Source organism: Poromitra crassiceps, assembly GCF_964638095.1.
Source record: "Poromitra crassiceps genome assembly, chromosome: 3".
Classification (NCBI taxonomy): domain Eukaryota; kingdom Metazoa; phylum Chordata; class Actinopteri; order Beryciformes; family Melamphaidae; genus Poromitra; species Poromitra crassiceps.
In genome coordinates this window covers 62,997,366-63,016,177 of record NC_139625.1, presented here as the reverse complement: position 1 = coordinate 63,016,177, position 18,812 = coordinate 62,997,366, and the positions used below count along the sequence as shown (strand labels likewise).

The window sequence follows — 18,812 nt, the reverse complement described above, 5'->3', positions numbered from 1 at the left end:
ACACACACACACACACACACAGGCCTACACAAAGCCGAAAGGAGAAGGGAGAGGAGGAAAGAGAGACTTGAAGTGTAAATGCGTTTTTTAACAACTACATTTTCAGAAATTGCCTCAAAAGTCATAAAAGTGGTCCTCATTTGTGAAGATTATCTTGCTGAACATAAACTTAGCTGTTTCATAAACTTTTGTTGACCACAGACCTTTCATGCATTTGAGCAAAATCCCCATACAAAAATACCATTCACTTTTATACATACGAGCCGCTAGCATCCATGTTTTACGGACTCATGGGGCACTCTATTCTCTCTTTTTCAGCAGCACCCTGTTCACATTCACACACAGCTGACCAGTACAACCACAGTCTGATGTGCTCACCACATGATGGGCTGAACAGAATATCAGTCCCCATACAAGATATTCAAAATGGTCAAGGATTAAAAACACAACAAAACTAGAGGCCTTATTTCCATTGTGGTCATCTTTCACAGTGCAAAATGGCAGATTGAATATGCCAGTTGGGGTTAAGGGCCTTGATTGGATTGAACCGACGACCTTCCGGTCACAAGCTCGCTTCTCTAACCTTTAGGCCACACTGTCCATAAAATATATAGCCAGTAAAGTACCACAGGAATGAGACAGAAGTAGCAAATCACATCATGTTGGTTCATAAGGGAAAAAGGCTATGGGATTTTATTATGGGGATTTCGGTTAAATGCATGAAATAAGGTCTGTGGTTAACAAAAGTGTATGGCAGTGGAAAATGTTCAGCAGGAACATCTCCAAAGACGAGGACCACTTTTATGACTTTTGATGCGTTTGAATGCATTTTTTTTAACATGATTTTCAGAAAATGCTTCAAAAGTCATAAAAGTGGTCCGCATTTGTGAAGATTATCCTGCTGAACACAAATTAACACTCCCATAAACTTGTCCACAGACTTTATGTCATACATTTAACCAAAATCCCCATTCTGAAATCCCATAGCCGTTTCCCCCTAAGAACATGGCGTCGATTTCTGGGTAAGCCTACAAAAATATGTGATGCCTGCGGTACTCTATAGCCTAGAGAGAAATGTGTGGTTGATATTAAGTTAAATATACAAACTAGCTCTTTTCAACACATTTGTCAGCTATGTTACTTCATAAAGAAGCAAAGAGAGAGAGAGAGAGAGTGAGAGTGCGAGTGCGAGTGCGAGTGTGTGTGTGTGTGTGTGTGTGTGTGTGTGTGTGTGTGTGTGCGAGTGCGAGTGTGTGTGTGTGTGTGTGTGTGTGTGTGTGAGAGAGTGAGTGAGTGTGAGAGAGAGAGAGAGAGAGAGAGAGAGAGAGAGAGAGAGAGAGAGAGAGAGAGAGAGAGAGAGAGAGAGAGAGAGAGAGAGAGAGAGAGATAATACTACTGGATGTCACCATTGTCACACACAAAAACTATTGGATGTTCACTTGTCTCCCCCTTGCGTTTCTTCTCTGCACCTGCATCTCAGTCACAGTTAAATTGAAGAAAGAAAGAACTGAAATCTGTTATATTTCTGCTAGTTTGAGGAAGATAATAAACTGTAGTAAAAAAAAAAAAAGTCAGCAGATAGGTTGTGCTGCTCCACATTATTGTATTTCAGCCAAAAACACGACATATTTTCTCTGTGACGTTACAAGGTGGCCATGCTGTAGGGGCGGAGAGTGGCATTTGGCCGTAGTCAGTGGTGTGTTTTGTGTTGCGTCGCGTCCCATCAAAACAGGAAGTTTTGTGAGTTTTGCACTGCAGGCTTTAACTAGCTAACAGGTACAAGTTTTATGCTTCAGCGATCAGCGGATCTCTGAATCGAATTCACAATTTACCCGTCAAACCGACGATAAAGTAACTGGTCTGCAAAAGTGAGTATGTTCAAAGGCATGTGTTGAATGGTCTCGGTATGTAGGTTAAACGAACACTGCAGTTGAAGATTAGTTAGCTGATGGCGCTAACAAGCTAATGTTAGCTTGCTCGCCATCCAGACCATAGCCACTGCAGCCTGAATCTAGCTACGACATAGGCTACGACGTATTTCTGTTGCATAGTTATGATGAAGCAGTCTGTTATAGTGCCAGCTGTCGTGTTTGCCCTGTAGCTAGCTAACCAGCCAGCAGCGTAACATGAGGCTATGGAGGAGCGGAAGCTGAAGAGAAAGAGCCCCAGGCCCTCCACCAACTCAGCGGGACCGACCACAGGCGGCGGCTCTGGCCGCAAGACCAACGCTTCCTCCGGGGGACGACAGGTCGGCTACAGCCACAACATGGGGACTCACTCCAGCCAGAAGGCCAAGAGTAGGAGGTACCAGCTGCATTGTACTAGCATCGTTCTCCTTGTGTTAACATTGGTCCAAGTCATTGGGCTCAGAAATAAGAGCAACATTGGAGAAATAAGGAGCACATTTTTCAACACGAGTGGTCTAGGTTGCTACTAGCAGCATTACTATAATACTGTCACCCAGCACTCCTTCCTTGTTGACCTCTAATAGACTCTTTTCACAGCAACCATTTTGAGGTGGTAAAACAGGAAGTAAAGCATGTGTAACCAATATGATGGTTCCATTCCATTTCGGTATAGTGTTCCAGTGCCAGGGCCCTCATTAATGTTATTTTGGTGAACCTGCTTTACCACCCCAAAACAGTTGCTGGGAAAAGGGCTTATCAACCTTATTTTTGAATGCCCCACTGTAAAATGATTATTGGTGCAAGGTCCGGTCTAGAATAGAGAGCTGCGCGGGCCTGAAATCTTGGCCCGAGCCTTCCCCGGCCCATGACATGCAGAGCCGTGCCCGATCCGGCCCGGATGAGTTATGAAATGAATTGGCCGGAGCCCGTTGCGAGGCCCGAAGCCAATATTACAATATAATGACACATCTCTCTCCCTCTCTGTTCCGTGTGCTGCGGCGCGGCCGTCCTGCTCCTGCATCCTCTCTCTGCCTGTCTCTCTATTTGACTCTCTCTCTCTGTTCGGGAGCTGTCTACAGCTACTAGGCTGACACGGCACACACCACACGGCTTGTTTTGTTGTTTTTTTACATACTGACACTAGGGCTGCTCGATTATGGCAAAAATCATAATCACGATTATTTTGATTGATATTGAGATCACGATTATTTAACACGATTATTCATTGACATTGAGAACATCATGAATTTATTGAACATTGACACTGGCTTTTCTTTTTAACATTGGATGTCTGGATTTTAGATATAATTGAAAATAAATAAATAAATAAGTGAAAATAAATAATAAAAGTGCAAAGATTTAGAAATAAAATAAAAACTAAAATAAATATACAGTATATGTAGGCCTACTATGTTACAGTGAACTGCCACAACCAACTGCAACTATTAATCTACATTCAATATGTTGGTAAACATCTGAACTAGTAGTCCTTAAACCTCAAATCTAACCAAATGAGAACGCTATTGAGTAACGTTCGTTTACATTAGGGCCTACATTAAATTACTCATTTGGCAGATGGTTTTATCCAAAGCGACTTACGTTTAGGTTCATAATAGGCTATTGTTAATGTTTATCTGTGAGCTCGTTAGCTGTTGAATATGCGGTCGCATTGTAAAGAGTGTCCTGAATCGATGACTGTGTTGTGGCAGAGTAACTAGATGGGGTTTTGTCTTTTTGTTCGTTTAGCGTTATTTCTTGGTCATAGACCACTTTGTGAGTGGATTTCAAGTGATTAAACGAAAGAGGGAGAGGTCGTGTTGCGGGGTGCTGCACGACCGCGCATATCTTGACAGGTGGGTCAAAACTCGCATCGCAATTCCGTGCTGTATATTCGCATCGCTCATCAACCTGTTATAACTGATGTGTAAGTTACACATCAGTTACACATCAAGAGCGATGCGAATATACAGCACGGAATTGCGATGCGAGTTTTGACCCACCTGTCACAGCCACAGACTTGGAACAAACAGTGCAAGATATGCGCAGTGTAACGACCTTTAAACTCGGCGAAACCATAGTGTTTCCACCCAACATACGTTGTTTCACCTCTCTTCTCGACCAGCGGCTCTCTTTCTGTGACTTCTGTCATTTATTCTTGTGCTACCACGGAAATAAGCGGGGAGGAGAAACGTCCCCAGTCATTTCACAACTCGAGCTGGTGCTTTGGGCTTAGGGGGAGGGCCAAGCAAAGGAAGGGGTGCGCTTGATTTATAACACAAGACAGAACGAGAAAGACAAGAGCCGCAAAATCGTTTGATGTCGATTATCTTGTTTTCATAATCGTGGACAGCCCAAATCGTAATCTAGATTAAAATTCGATTAATCGAGCAGCCCTAACTGACACAGCACGCTGTCTGTCGCTGACTGAGCGGAAAGCTACATGTCATGACATGAGTATGACTGGCAGACTAACGTCACGTGAGGGTCTGTGTGTGACTGTGTGGCTGGGGGAGTGTCTGTGCACTCCTCCTCTTTGTCTGACTGTGCTCTGCTGTGTAAAATCAAGCGAGTAATACAACATTATTTTATTCGATAGGTCCGACCCTCATTTTCGTAGCAAATCTGCATGAGTTACTTCCTTGTTTTACTGAACACAGCGCTTCAGCTGTACAGCGCATGCACAGTATGTGCCTCCAGGCTGCCTCCGGGACGTAGGCATGAAATTGCTTAGTCCCAGGAGAGGCCTTTGGAGGGCGGTGTGTGACCAATAGAGGCAACATTCTCTCCGTTATAAGTCACTGTACCATCTCCAATGACTAAAAAGCTGTTATATTAAGGTGAAAAAATGCTTATTGGGGCTTTAACTTCCACAGTACCATAATGTTCCTTTAGCTTCCACAGTACCATCATGTCCCTTTAGCTTCCACAGTACCATAATGTCCCTTTAACTTCCACAGTACCATAATGTCCCTTTAATCTCCACAGTACCATAATGTCCCTTTAACTTCCACAGTACCATCATGTCCCTTTAACTTCCACAGTACCATCATGTCCCTTTAACTTCCACAGTACCATAATGTTCCTTTAGCTTCCACAGTACCATCATGTCCCTTTAACTTCCACAGTACCATAATGTCCCTTTAATCTCCACAGTACCATAATGTTCCTTTAACTTCCACAGTACCATAATGTTCCTTTAGCTTCCACAGTACCATAATGTTCCTTTAGCTTCCACAGTACCATAATGTTCCTTTAGCTTCCACAGTACCATCATGTCCCTTTAGCTTCCACAGTACCATAATGTTCCTTTAACTTCCACAGTACCATCATGTCCCTTTAGCTTCCACAGTACCATAATGTCCCTTTAACTTCCACAGTACCATAATGTCCCTTTAATCTCCACAGTACCATAATGTTCCTTTAGCTTCCACAGTACCATCATGTCCCTTTAACTTCCACAGTACCATAATGTCCCTTTAATCTCCACAGTACCATAATGTTCCTTTAACTTCCACAGTACCATAATGTTCCTTTAGCTTCCACAGTACCATAATGTTCCTTTAACTTCCACAGTACCATAATGTCCCTTTAACTTCCACAGTACCATAATGTCCCTTTAACTTCCACAGTACCATAATGTCCCTTTAACTTCCACAGTACCATAATGTCCCTTTAACTTCCACAGTACCATAATGTCCCTTTAACTTCCACAGTACCATAATGTTCCTTTAGCTTCCACAGTACCATCATGTCCCTTTAACTTCCACAGTACCATAATGTCCCTTTAATCTCCACAGTACCATAATGTTCCTTTAACTTCCACAGTACCATAATGTTCCTTTAGCTTCCACAGTACCATAATGTTCCTTTAACTTCCACAGTACCATAATGTCCCTTTAACTTCCACAGTACCATAATGTCCCTTTAACTTCCACAGTACCATAATGTCCCTTTAACTTCCACAGTACCATAATGTCCCTTTAACTTCCACAGTACCATAATGTCCCTTTAACTTCCACAGTACCATAATGTCCCTTTAACTTCCACACTGCCATAATGTCCCTTTATCTTCCACAATCCACAGTATCATAATGTCCCTTTTCTGAGAGTGAGAACAGAAACACTCGGTGTAGCTGAGCGTTTACGGTTACATAACCATGACGTTTTAAACCATGGTTAATGGTGAAATTGGTTAATGGCTGCATCCCTAGTAGGGATGTCGAAAATCATAATTTTTCTTGACCGACAACCGACACTCATTAGCCGACAACTGTCGGTTAACCGAGAAGATTAAAATGCGCTATTTGACTGTCTGTGCCCCATTAAACAATTACCACAACAAATGCTTGATTTTTTTCATTAGAAAGCGTTTATTTTTTACATCTACAAGCAGAAAAAAACAAGTTGAAGCCTCCAGCCATCTAAACAAAAACATTCCTCCGATAGGCTATACTTTAGAGCTGCACGCATTGCATATTATAGGCACGTCAATTGACACGCAGCTGCCCGGTGAAGTAGTGTTTGAGCGGACGACAGCCCAGGCTGCAGGGCGCACTGACAAAGTGCGCAGCATCACTACAGTATCTTCTCCTCACTAATCCCACAGTGGTTTACCTGCTTTTGGTCTCACCCCTTATTCCTCTCTCTTCACACACGTGACGAGGGCTCTGCTCTCTGTGTGTCTCGCTGGGCTCTTAGACGAGTCGCACGCAGCTGTCAGTAGCCGCTTTCACACCGGCCTTGAAAGTGTCAATGAATACAGTCTACAAACAATCCGTCTCTGTCCCGTTCTGAAACAATTTCTCCGAACTGCGATGTGTTGGACAGTAAAGACTAACGTTAATTGTTACTTTTCAATCGTCAATTAGACCGCTTCATGTCTGTATCTTTAGGACACGGTAAAAACTACTGTTTGATCAGTGCGCGCTGAACGCTGTGAGATTAGCAAGGTGTCGGGTTTCAGGCCATGCGTCTCTCTCTGTCTCTCTCTCTCTCTCTCTCTCTCTCTCTCTCTCTCTCTCTGCATGTGTTTAGGAGACGTGATTTTTTTTTTTTTTAACCGTTTAACTGATAGTATTAATCGGTTAATGTTCTAACGGTCGATTATCGGTTAAACGGTTATCGGTTGACATCCCTAATCCCTAGAGTGATGTCTCTTCCTTCTTAATGGGATTCTTGGTTGACCTGTCTCCTTTTGTCTCCTCCTGTTTCCTCTTTCTCCCCAGGGGCGTTAAAGATAAATCCCGGTACCAGTTGGGTTTAGGTGGTAAAGCTAACCAGAACCAGGGCCAGGCAGCCCCCACCATCCAGCACTCCTTTCTGACTGATGTATCTGACGTACAGGAGATGGAGAACGGCCTTCTCGGTCTCCTCAATGACTTCCACTCAGGGAAACTCCAAGCTTTTGGTAAGTTGCATTTGAAAGGGACACATCACCTGAGGATACAGCTCAGGTATGTACACATTTTCTCCTAAATATGCTAAGTCTAAAAACCTTGCACGTTTTAGAGCTACAAAGAGGGTTATGTTTGTGATGGAATATGTTCTGTCTCTTGTGAAAAAGCTTGATCAGCCTATAGACTGTCTTAACACATTGACTGCCAGCCGTTTTTTTTTTGCTGTAGGTAGCTTTTGCCAAGCCGTTTTTTGAGGATTCTGGCTCATTTTACAAGAGCCGAGGATTCTTTTCTGCTTGGAGTTTGTCAACACAAAGTTCACAAAAGTACTAATAGAATGTGTGCTTTCTCTGTCTAAAAGAGTTAGTTTGTAGAGTTAGTAGTTATGTACCGTAAATTCCGGACTATAAGGCGCACCGGTGTATAAGCCGCACCTTCAGAGTTGACTATTTTTTTCTTATATAAGCCGCACCGGTCTATAAGCCGCGGGTGTTTTGATGTTTAATTACCATATGTAAGGCTTCGTGCACAGAGGGGATTGTCGGGAAAGAGATGGCTGTTTGGGGAAGCTCCCATTTATTAACATTTCAACAAAACAAAAGTCAGGTCACTAATCCCCAGACAAAATCACACATTGTGAGATGCTTAAAAATCACCATCGGCGGCAGCTTTACTCCAGATGCTGTGCAGCCGAGAACACAAGTGAAATTCGTTCTCTCGTGACCTGTGGTTCTCAACGTGATGGACGATTCACCTTTCTTGTTAACAGTCCTAGTGAGAGGCAGGTCGAACGTCAAAGGCACTTCATCCATATTTATGATCTGCTCCGGTCCGATGGAATATTCCTTGATCTTTCTTTGTGTGAATTCGCCGAAGTTTGTAATTTTCTCCTGGTAGTCGGGAGAGAGTTGCTGACACAGTCGTCCGCGCCCTGACGGACAGTCCCTTTCGTCTCGGGTTTGTGCATGATCCTTTGCTGCTGCTGCTGTTGTTGTTGTTCCTGTCTCGCTACTGTCTCAGACATGGCTTTCAGGCTCAATCGCCGCCATCGTCGTAACACAGCCAGTTCTCCATCTTTTGAAGCATGATGTTAGATTACAACGAGCTAGTTGTGTGGCTTAGCCTTCCAAAATGTTGCTGTTAGTTTTTTAGAATGTAATACATAGAATTGGGAATGTTACATTCAATTTCATTCAGACTGTCTTTCAGGCTCAATCGCTGCCTTTTTCCCCCCGGAGCGAGGGAGGAGGGAGGGTGTTTTACCGTAGTGGCTGAGAGAGAGTAGTGGCACAGTGCTCCAATCAGGTCGCGAGGCACATTTTTTGCAACATCATCCAATCAGGGTCTCGCTCTCATAATGTCTGTCTTGCTCTCGTTCTGCCTCATACCAACATCCATAGATTTTGGAGGTTCCCGAGTGGCCGTTTGCTGGAAAAATCCATAGATAAGCCGCACCGTTATATAAGCCGCAGGGGCCAAAAAAGGCCAAAAAACGGGAAAAAAGCCGCGGCTTATAGTCCGGAATTTACGGTAGATATTAGCCGTTGAGTACAGCATGGTTTTAGCGTCTGAGAGTGAAAGCTGAGATAATCGCAGTTTTGTGAAATTCAATCAAACAGGCAGAACAGTCACTTTAACCATTTATTTTTGGCATCAGTGAGAGATCAGACATCCAAACAATATAGTTCCGAACGCCCTCTCCTTCAACTCCTCCCTCCGTGGGCGTGTCTAGTGGCTTTCAGCCTGCGTTTGTCACAAGCGAGTGCTCTGCTGCTGCTGCTGCTGCTGCGAGTTTGAGCAGCCTCCCTCCCTGGCAGCGAGTTTGAGCAGCCTCCCTCCCTGGCAGCGAGTGTGGATAGGTCTCACTCGTCTCTTGGGTTTGAGAGCCCCGATGAAGCCCTGTGCGACTCTAGGCTTTATGCTGCCCACCCAGTCCATTTCTGGAACCCCCCACCGCAGCAGCGCGAAAGCGCCCCCGCCTACAGTATGAGAATGAGGCTCGTTCGTTTCTGACTGTAAAATCGCCAAGCCATTTCCTTGAGAATGGAGGAAGCAGCCGCGGGAGGCGGCTGCTTTTGGTTGACTTTCTCTCTGTCGGGAGAGGACCGTCGCCACCTAGCTGGTCGGTAAAATAGATTATACACATTCAATACTTCCAATATCTCCATAGGAGACGCGGGGGGCATTGATCCACGTAGCACCGTCAAAAAAAAAAAATCTATTTTTTTGACGTATTAATACGTCGCTGGCAGTCAACCGTTGGATTATTTTTGACGTATTAATACGTCAATGGCAGTGAACGTGTTAAGAGGAAAGAAAGGAAGAAATAAATGGTGATAGTTGAATAAAATAAGTCACAGCAGGAAACGCCAGCACACAAAAAAGTATTTTTGAAGTTTTAATACCTGTAGTCTGGGTAGGGCAGCAGCACAGCACAAACAGTTTCGGCACACAGGCCTTCCTCAGTGTTGTGAGCAACACTGATCACATGATCCAATCTGGCCCCCATTCAACAAAGTTTGGACACCCCTACAGTATTCAAATCCTGAAGAAGGGAACCACAAAATATCAATTGGCATCCACACATCAGCTAAGACCACTATCTCTCTCTCATCAGCTAAGACCACCATCTCTCTCTCATCAGCTAAGACCACCATCTCTCTCTCATCGGCTAAGACCACCAGCTCTATCTGGCTGTCTATATGCCTCCGTTTTGCTCTTGTCTCCCTCTGTCTCAGGCAACGAGTGCTCCATTGAGCAGATGGAGCATGTGAGGGAGATGCAGGAGAAACTGGCCCATTTGCACTTTGACCTCCATGGCGAGGTGGACGAAATGCCAGAGGACCAGAGGAAAACGGCCTGCGACACTAACATGGACAAACTACTGCTCAATGTAAGGGGTCGCGCAGACAGCACATGTGTATTTCACATAAGAACGCTTTGGAAATCATGTCGAGAGAGTGCTTCCAATGCACACAAAACAGTGCACGGAGCATCCCCCCTGTGCTTTGTTTTGTTTTCCCCTGCAGTCGCACGCAGTACACTTCAGGACGCAACGATCACACGGACGGGTAGCCAGGTAGCCAGCTAGTTTCGTCTGTTTGATGTTGTTGATTATTCACACTGTAAAGATGAAAGCCAGATTATTGACAATTCTGGCAACAGTGGAGGTTGAAGATCCCCCTGGCAGGAGAAGAGGTAGGAGGAGTGACAACGACGTGCGCCTTTTCTCCAAATAATGAACTTTTTTCAGCTTGAGATGCCCAGAGCGCTCTGCCAAAAAACACCACCAAGAGCGCTTAAACGGCAGGCGCAGTCCTTGAAAGAGGAGCGTGCCTAGCACGTCCTTACTATAGAGAATGAATTGCAGAAAGGCGCTGGCAGAAGTGTAACATGCCTTTTTAGTACTTTTTTGTACGCTCTTAGCATTCTGGTAAGGTACCCAAACGTTCTGTGTTGGTCCACTTTCAAGAAGTTCCGGCATAAATGTAATGATTATGTACCTCTCTGGGCAGACAGGACTACAACTGTTGAGTGCAACTGCTGAAATGCTGCTGATACAGAAAGTTAAGCTTCTTGCACTTATTTTAAGACCCTCTGGATAAATGCTTTCAACATCCCAGTAAAGATTTAGCTGTTTATTCTTGTCATAAGCGTTGAAGGATTTAGTTGGCATGTAAGCCGGCAGCGTAGAGCTGCCACAGTGGGAAAATAAAATATGTTCAGTATCTCGTTATAACGAGATCTTTTTCTCGTTATAACGAGATATTTTCATGTTATGACATCTTTTCTCGTTATTATGACATAGCAACTTATCTAATTTTAACGATAATTTTTTCTCATCATTATAACATACCAACTTATCCCGTTATATCGAGAAAATTATCCCGTTATAACTAGGGGTGTCACGATACACTCAGTTCACGATACGATACGTATCACGATACTGGGTTCACGATAACGATACGATACGATAAGATTTTAACAATATTTTTTTAAACTTGAATAATGACAATATATGACTGGAAAAGTAGTATTTTATTTGAAATGCACAAATACAAAACATGCTGTTGTGGGAAATTGTTATTACAATAACAACTAGAAAAAACATGAGATTGGAGATAAGGCTTATCTTGAAATAGAATGAGTTACACCATCACTTAGATTTACTTTGAACTAAAAGGTTTCTCAGCAGTATAAATTCTCATTATGCATCTTCAGTTTTTCTTCAAACTCAAAAAACAAGACTTTTCTTAATCTATTTTTTATGCATCTTCAGTTTTTCCTGTCAAGTAAACAGTTTTGCCAGAAACTCAATTGAATGGTTTCTCTCCTGTATAACTTCTCATGTGTCTCTTCAGAGACTTGTTCAACTGAACTACTTTCCACACATTGAACTTCAACAAACAAAGACGTTTCTTAGTCTATTTTTTGAAAAAAAAACAAAAAAAAAAAATTTTTTTTTTTTTTTTTGCGATATGAGATTTCATCTCAACGATACATATCGTGACGTTTTACTATCGCGAAATTTCGTGGGACGATATATTGTGACACCCCTAGTTATAACGAGAAATGTATCTCGTTATAACGAGAAACTTATCTCGATGTAACGAGAAAATTATCTCGTTATAACGAGAAACTTATCTTGTTATATAAGTTGGTATGTCATAATAATAGAGGTCGACCGATATTGCTTTTTCAATGGCCGATGCCGATGCCGATCTTTAGAGAGCAGGGCGGCCGATGGCCGATATATAATGCAGATTCTTTTTTTTTTTTTCATTCGATAAAATACGATTAAAATAAACTCCTCAAAAAAAGTTTGGAAACGTTATTTTGCTCGATTATTTCTCCCCTTTAATAATACCAATTGGTATTGTATTTTATATAGTTGGAAAGCCTGATTAGTCACCTTTACAACGGGGTACAACTTGTAAGGATTGTGCATTCGTGAAATGAGAAACACACAGCTAAACGTGTGGGTAGCGCCCCCAAAAAATGTGCAATATTCTTCTGTTGGTATTTTTTTTTAAATAAATCTAGTAGCCTAGATTTCCATTATCCATTCATGCACATTGAAAATCGAATATAACATTATACTGTAGGCCTACATCTAATATAAGATGTTATCTTAGCCAGTACAGTAACATGTTTTTGATTATTCTTTTTATTAAATAGAAAAATACATTGGGTTATGCGGTATATATTTCAGTAGTGACTGGTAGGCTATAGCGAGAGAGCAGTATGTCAGAGAACTCATTCATGCACTGTTCTATACATTAACAATAATAATAATAATAATTATGTAACTGTTTAGATTTGCTGTCATTTGATGGGAGAAGTGTGTTTGCAGAAGATGGTGGTGACTGAGGAAACGTAACGTTACAGTAGGCTCATGGGTGCATGAGAAGACTCACATTCAGTGGCGGACTGCATAATCGGGCACGTCGGGCAAATGCCCGGTGGCCTGGCCTGGCCTGGCCTGCCAATTTTTTTTTTTTTTTTTTTTTTTTGCAGGCCGATGCCGATTAATTAAAAATGCCAATAATCGGCCCCAATTAATCGGCCGGCCGATTAATCGGTCGACCTCTACATAATAATGAGAAAAATTTCTTGTTAAAGTGAGATAAGTTGCTATGTCATAACAACGAGAAAAGATGTCATAACGAGATACTGAACATATTTTATTTTCCCACTGTGGCAGCTGTACACTGCCATAAGCTTCTCCTTGCATGTGGAGCGGGATAAAGTTCAAATACGAGGTTATTTACATCGACCTGAGAATTGTTTAAACTGCAAACGTGTATAATAAGTTGAAAATGTTCTCTTTCTCTTCACAGCTTGAGGAGCTGAGTTCTTCAATGTATCCTTTTGACATTCACCAGTCTTCAAGCATCATGCTAGGGCTGTCACGGATAATCCGTGACCCGTATGGATCAGCCCCCATGGTTCGGAACGTGGTTCGGAACGTCCGTGGTCCGCGGACCCCCCCCCCCCCCCCCCCCTTTTCGTTGCATTTAATGGTAGTGTATGAGGACGCGTGCAGCGCAGCCAGACACAGACAGGCATCATCATGGCAAGCGTGTGAGCTTCCTCATCCCTTCCTCCCCACTGTAAAGTCTCTAGTCTGAAGGCTGTGGCTAGTGGCTACTAAAGACAGCAAACAGCATCACAACAAACTTATTTCAACACCTCTGATAAAGCACAGGAATGCGAGCAGCGTGTTGCGGGCTGCACAAGATAACGACAGCCACAACACACACACGCACACTTTTCACGAACATGTTATCACCGGACGGTGAAATGTTGCCTGCAGGTTAGCAAGCAACAGCCAGGAAGTTAGCATCGCCACGCTAAAACAGGAAGTTGGGTTCTGCCTTCAGAGTAAAAGCATAAATTGTGTCACTTATGAGAAAAACATTTTTTGAGCTGTGCAGGGCAACAAATGGTTAGAGAAGTATAATAGTATTAAAAAATAAAATCGAATTAAATTACTAATCTAATTTTGAGGAAAAAAAATCAGAGTTTTTTTTTTTTTTTTTTTGCTGATCCGAAAAATCCGTTATCTGTGGCTCAAAATCCGAACCGTGGGTTTTCTGATCCGTGCCAGCCCTAATAGTTTGTGTGCGTGTGTGTTAGGGGTGTCAAAAATAATCGATTATAAGATGCATCGCGATGCGGTCGTGCACGATTCTGCATCGATTCACAAATGTCAAAAATCGATTATTAAATTTAATAATCAAATAAAATATAATGGAAGTACATGCAGTTGTTTATTTTAATTATGGAGCATAATACAATGCAATTCCAAATGCACTTTTATTTTAAAAGTAGCCACACAGTGAGAAAAAAGAAAGTGAGAAAAAAGAAATCATGTATTGGGGGAAAAAAAGTGATGCATCGATTTAAGATGCATCGAAATGCATCGATAATTGTAATCGAATCGAATCGTAGCCCTCTGAATCGTAATCGAATTGTGAGGCCAGTGAAGATTCACAGCCCTAGTGTGTGTGTCGTCCATATCATAATTACAAGTATGTGTTTCTTTTGATAGCTGCTCATTAATGAGTAGTTCTCCAGTAACAAATTATTGGAAATGTTCTGGGCAATCTGTACAAATGTATCTCTCCAAAGCAGCAGAATTTAGCATTTTGAAATTTTAAAAATAACTTCCCCTTATGGAGCATTCACCCAGCACCCCCTACTGGCCTCCTCACATTAGTTGCTGCCACAGTACACATCTGCAGCAGTAATGTCCTCAAAATGTGGGGGGAGGAAACCTGATAAAATAACCTCCGGATTTTGGCCACACAGAGAGATCCTCAGTACGTAGCATTGCTTATTTACTTTAGTGGAAACTTGTCATCCCTTTTAGTGCATGCACCTAGGAAGAGTCATCAAACATTAGCTGCCCTGATTATCCTGTCACTGATGGGGGTTATTTAATTTTTTACTACCTCTCAATATCAGTAATTGCAAGCAGACAAAATTACTTCTTGAAGCATAATCCCAGATGTGGAGTGAAATACTATTCCATTGTTCGCCCTCCCCCCCATTTTTATACACATTTAGCCTTTACATCGAATGTGAGAGGTGTTGACTACTGGCTCCTAGATCATCCAGTATAGAGAGCCGCAGTAACGAGTCCGGAAATCATCGATGCTAACAGCCCTGGTTCAACACAGTTTTCGCCTATGGGAGTTTTGAATGGGTTTTTGGCGCAATGCTTCTAATACGCTCTCTGGGCAACGCTGGCTTAATCAAACGCGAACCAGATGGTAGTAACATCATCTTCACACATGAAGACCACTTTTATGAGTTTTTAAGCTTTTATGTGCCGTTAAAAGGGCGGCTAGCTAGCAAACGGCTATATGGGACTACACTGTTGAGTCGATGGGGATATATACGTCAATAACGTCACCACTCAAAGGACGAACACGGAAATTCTCTTTCCCTCACCTGGTTCAGCCCCGTTCAGCCCAGGGTAATCAGTGCACACATCAACAACAGTCCAGGTTGAGTGCTGACGTGACGTGGAAGCCTATGCGACAGTGTGTAGTTCTGGATTAGCTTAGCACGAGCTTTTTACCTCTAGGGCTCGCATTTACGCTTCAAAACTCATGAAAGTGGTCCTCATGTGTGAAGATTATCCCGCTGAACCTTGGTTCGCGTTTGATTAAACTTGCGTTGCCCAGAGACCTTATTTGAAGCATCACGCCAAAAACCCATTCAAAAATCCCATAGACAGAAACAGTGTTGAACCAGGAAGTTCGGGACTTCCGCATTCAGCCTACAAAAATACGTCATCCCTGCGGCTCTCTATTAGTGCTGTACCATTCATGAACTCCCTTAAGAGCTGAACACTGAACAGTCACGTGACATCTTTTGCCCCGGAAGTGAGTTTCCCATTCAAGCCAACCGGTGACCTACTGAATAGTGACGGACCATAAAACATTTCAGTTTTATGGTCACTCACGATTCAGTAGGTTACAGGGTGGCTTGGTTCCAGCCTTAAAATTCGTTATATAAGGTTTTTTGAAATGTCTATGGAGAAAATTAATGGGAAACTAATTTCCGGTGAAAGAAATGTCACCTGATTGTTGAGCTCTATAGAGGTATGCGAGTTAAAAATGACCTAACAGGTCTGAGAGACCTCTCAGATTTGAAGCAGTGTTTTTCCTTGACCCTGCTTCTCCAGTCAGAAACTGAACTTAACAGACAACCAAGAGACTCCAAGGACTGCCAGCGTGTGACTCCTCTCCTCGTCTCCTGAGCAAAGCTTCACACCAGCGTCCCCTGGCTGTACGAGGGGAATGGATGTATTGTCAGTTGTACTATCAGGGATGCACTGATAGCCTCGTTTTCACTGCTGATGGCAATTCTGAGCTCGAAGCATAATGGATGAGTACCAATCTGATCAATTACTTTTATTGAACAAAATACTTCAATAATTAGATTGGGGTAATTGGGAAAACTTCAGCCTTATATTTTCCCAATAACTCATATAGTATTCACATTTGTGCATCCCTGTCATATGGTCACTTTAAAGTAAAGTTGTAGTCTGTTCATTCCAATTTCACTCAGTTATGAAAAGTTTGAATTTGCAGAGTTGATTGATAGGGAACCAGCTCAGCTCTTTCTTGACTGTTTCAGTGTTCGTTGTGAATTGGAATCGTGTTCATTGTGAATTGGAATAGACTGCTAACTTGCCCCTTTTTGCATTTTTTAAAGATGTAAACTCACTCTGTTGCACTTTGTCTCATCTGTTGTCACAGGTCATAAGGTCACTCAGGTCTAATAGCAAGGTCACTATCCACACAAACTGAAGCAGCAGAGCCAGACTTTATAAATATGAGTAACCCTAACCCAGGCCTATTGAGTAACAGTATGAACAATATTCAGGATTCAAAAGATGTGTAGTAAATTTCATGGAAATTGGTTCATAATTGTTTTTCACCAGTAGAGTGGTAAACATTGAGCTTGATTTTGTGATAGAACAAGACCTTGGGCATTCAGGTCAGTCAAACTATAACATTTGAAAGCACAGTAGATTCTGATCAATATTGGCTATAGAAGTTTTGTTGTATTTTGTGGAATAAATGAGCAGGAACCCCAATATGTGATTTCTGTAATCCCTTGCTAGCTGTGAGCGGCCTGATCGTGATTTCACCTCCAACCCTTCAGTCTAGTGTTGAATGTATTTGCACAGTGTATCCATGCAAAAAACACACTGCACATATCACAAGTGTGACTATGGAAAAGACTGAATCATCCAAATGTTGCCATCACAACCATGCCTTAATTTAATCATTTTTGCCTGTATTATTTTAAATCTTTTATGTGACTTATGTTTGTCATATGTGTATGTTTTATTTTCAGTTTAGATGCTCAAAATGCGGGTGGAAGGCAATAATCATGTATGATGATGCTTGGATTCTAAATTAAATTTTATTTTATCACTACTACTTTTAGCTTAATTTGGTGGTAAAATGTGATTACATGATATAAGCTGTTTGGTGGATTTTATTTTTTATTGGTTTAAAAACAGCATAATAAAAGTGTTCTTGTCTGAATCTATGGGCTGCAGTTTTCAATATCTTCGTGTGTGTGTGTGGACTGTGGACACATTCTTGTGAACACAACAAGATTCCACCAATTGACTAAATTATCGTAATGAGGAACAACTGATTTTGTCAATACTATAACATCTTAATGCTTTAAGATAGTTCATATTAATGCCACCCAAGTCATATGTGCAGAGATAATTGGCATTTAGAATATTTTCTTATGCAATAGCTTAATTAAAGACACCACCATAATTGCTTATGTTGAATATAATTCTGGTTGTTGATTAGGAAGAAACTTTTGTTGCCAGAATGTTGTAGTCCATATGAATATTTAGAGATAAATTGTCTTAATAGTATCAAGCTGATTACATCATAAGCTATAAACTAAAGCAGAAATAATAACTTCTGAAAACATTGTTTAGTTGATTTTCGTTTATTGGTAGATAGATGTTTGCCTTGTTATCCCTGACTGGAGGCCATTCTAGCCTACTTAGTGGGCGGATTCAAAGCTCTGTCTGGACCCAGGCAAGAGGCGGGCTACTGTGTGAAGGAATGTGCGCTTCGTTTTGTTGATGCGTCTCTAGGGAGACTGGTACAGAGGAGCGGACAGCTGCAAAATGAAAATGGTTGGACTATAATATGCATTAGAAACTACTACAGGTAGTCAACTACGCTGACAGGTAATGTGAGTGATTTACTCCACAGTCCGCATAGAGCTTTGGAGCGTTTCCCTAAAACAGGTTATCCTGTGACCTGTGTGCCATGGAGCCGAGCCTGAGGTCCACCCCGCACTCCGTGAAGCGGTGGCAGCTGACCGGGACGGACTACGAGCCGCAGCCAGGCCACAGTGTGACGGCCCAGACCCGCTTCAGCGCCTGGACGCCTCTGCTCAACAAGCAGTCCAACCAGCAGGTCAGACAAACAAACACCACAGTATCCGTCTCCATCACATGTACTACTATCAATGATCACAATCCATCCTCTTCTTGAATCTTGAGCCGCGTTTTTTTGCCACAAGATGGCAGGAGCGTTCAATTTATTGAAGTATGCTCATCACACTAGTACCAGGCAGAAGCAATTAAGCCGGGTGTTTCTCGCTCATACCAAAGAGCATGGAAGGAAAGAGACGACACTCCGGTCATTTTTGGAAACAGAATGCGCCTCGCAGTGGTCAGCTGCGGTAGCGCTGGCCCCTATAATCAGCCTCTCTAAACAGTAACTCAACGGGAGTTGAACCTCGGGTCCTTTTCATTAGGTATTTATCTTGAAAAAACTAAACAAAGAAAACGAAAAAAATTGCTTAGTTTCCACAATATGGTTGTTGTTTTACATCCCTGCACTACACCACTTCAATCAAGATTTGCAGTACGCCCGAAAAAGATGTGAATCCCCAAAGTTTAGAGTGTTCTCCCGTTGAGTTACTGTTTAGAGAGGCTGATTAT

General features: G+C 42.3%; 2 protein-coding genes across 2 annotated transcripts in view; both read left to right on the top strand.

The window, feature by feature from the left end:
* Positions 1-1,720: 1,720 nt before the first annotated feature.
* On the top strand, positions 1,721-17,376 carry ccdc28a (coiled-coil domain containing 28A). The gene is made up of 6 exons (XM_083632761.1): positions 1,721-1,868; positions 2,102-2,304; positions 7,133-7,314; positions 10,042-10,196; positions 13,144-13,166; positions 16,002-17,376. The coding sequence occupies exons 2-6, from the start codon at positions 2,135-2,137 to the stop codon at positions 16,054-16,056; spliced, it is 585 nt and encodes a 194-aa protein (XP_083488887.1). The 5' UTR covers positions 1,721-1,868; positions 2,102-2,134; the 3' UTR covers positions 16,057-17,376.
* A 756-nt stretch (positions 17,377-18,132) lies between these two features.
* The window catches only part of ect2l (epithelial cell transforming 2 like), a gene marked incomplete at both ends in the record, with an annotated part of 36,190 nt that continues 35,510 nt past the window's right edge, over positions 18,133-18,812 (top strand). The window contains one exon of the mRNA XM_083633104.1: positions 18,133-18,282. Within this exon, the coding sequence (XP_083489230.1) occupies positions 18,133-18,282 (150 nt within the window). The remainder of the gene's footprint in view (positions 18,283-18,812) is intronic.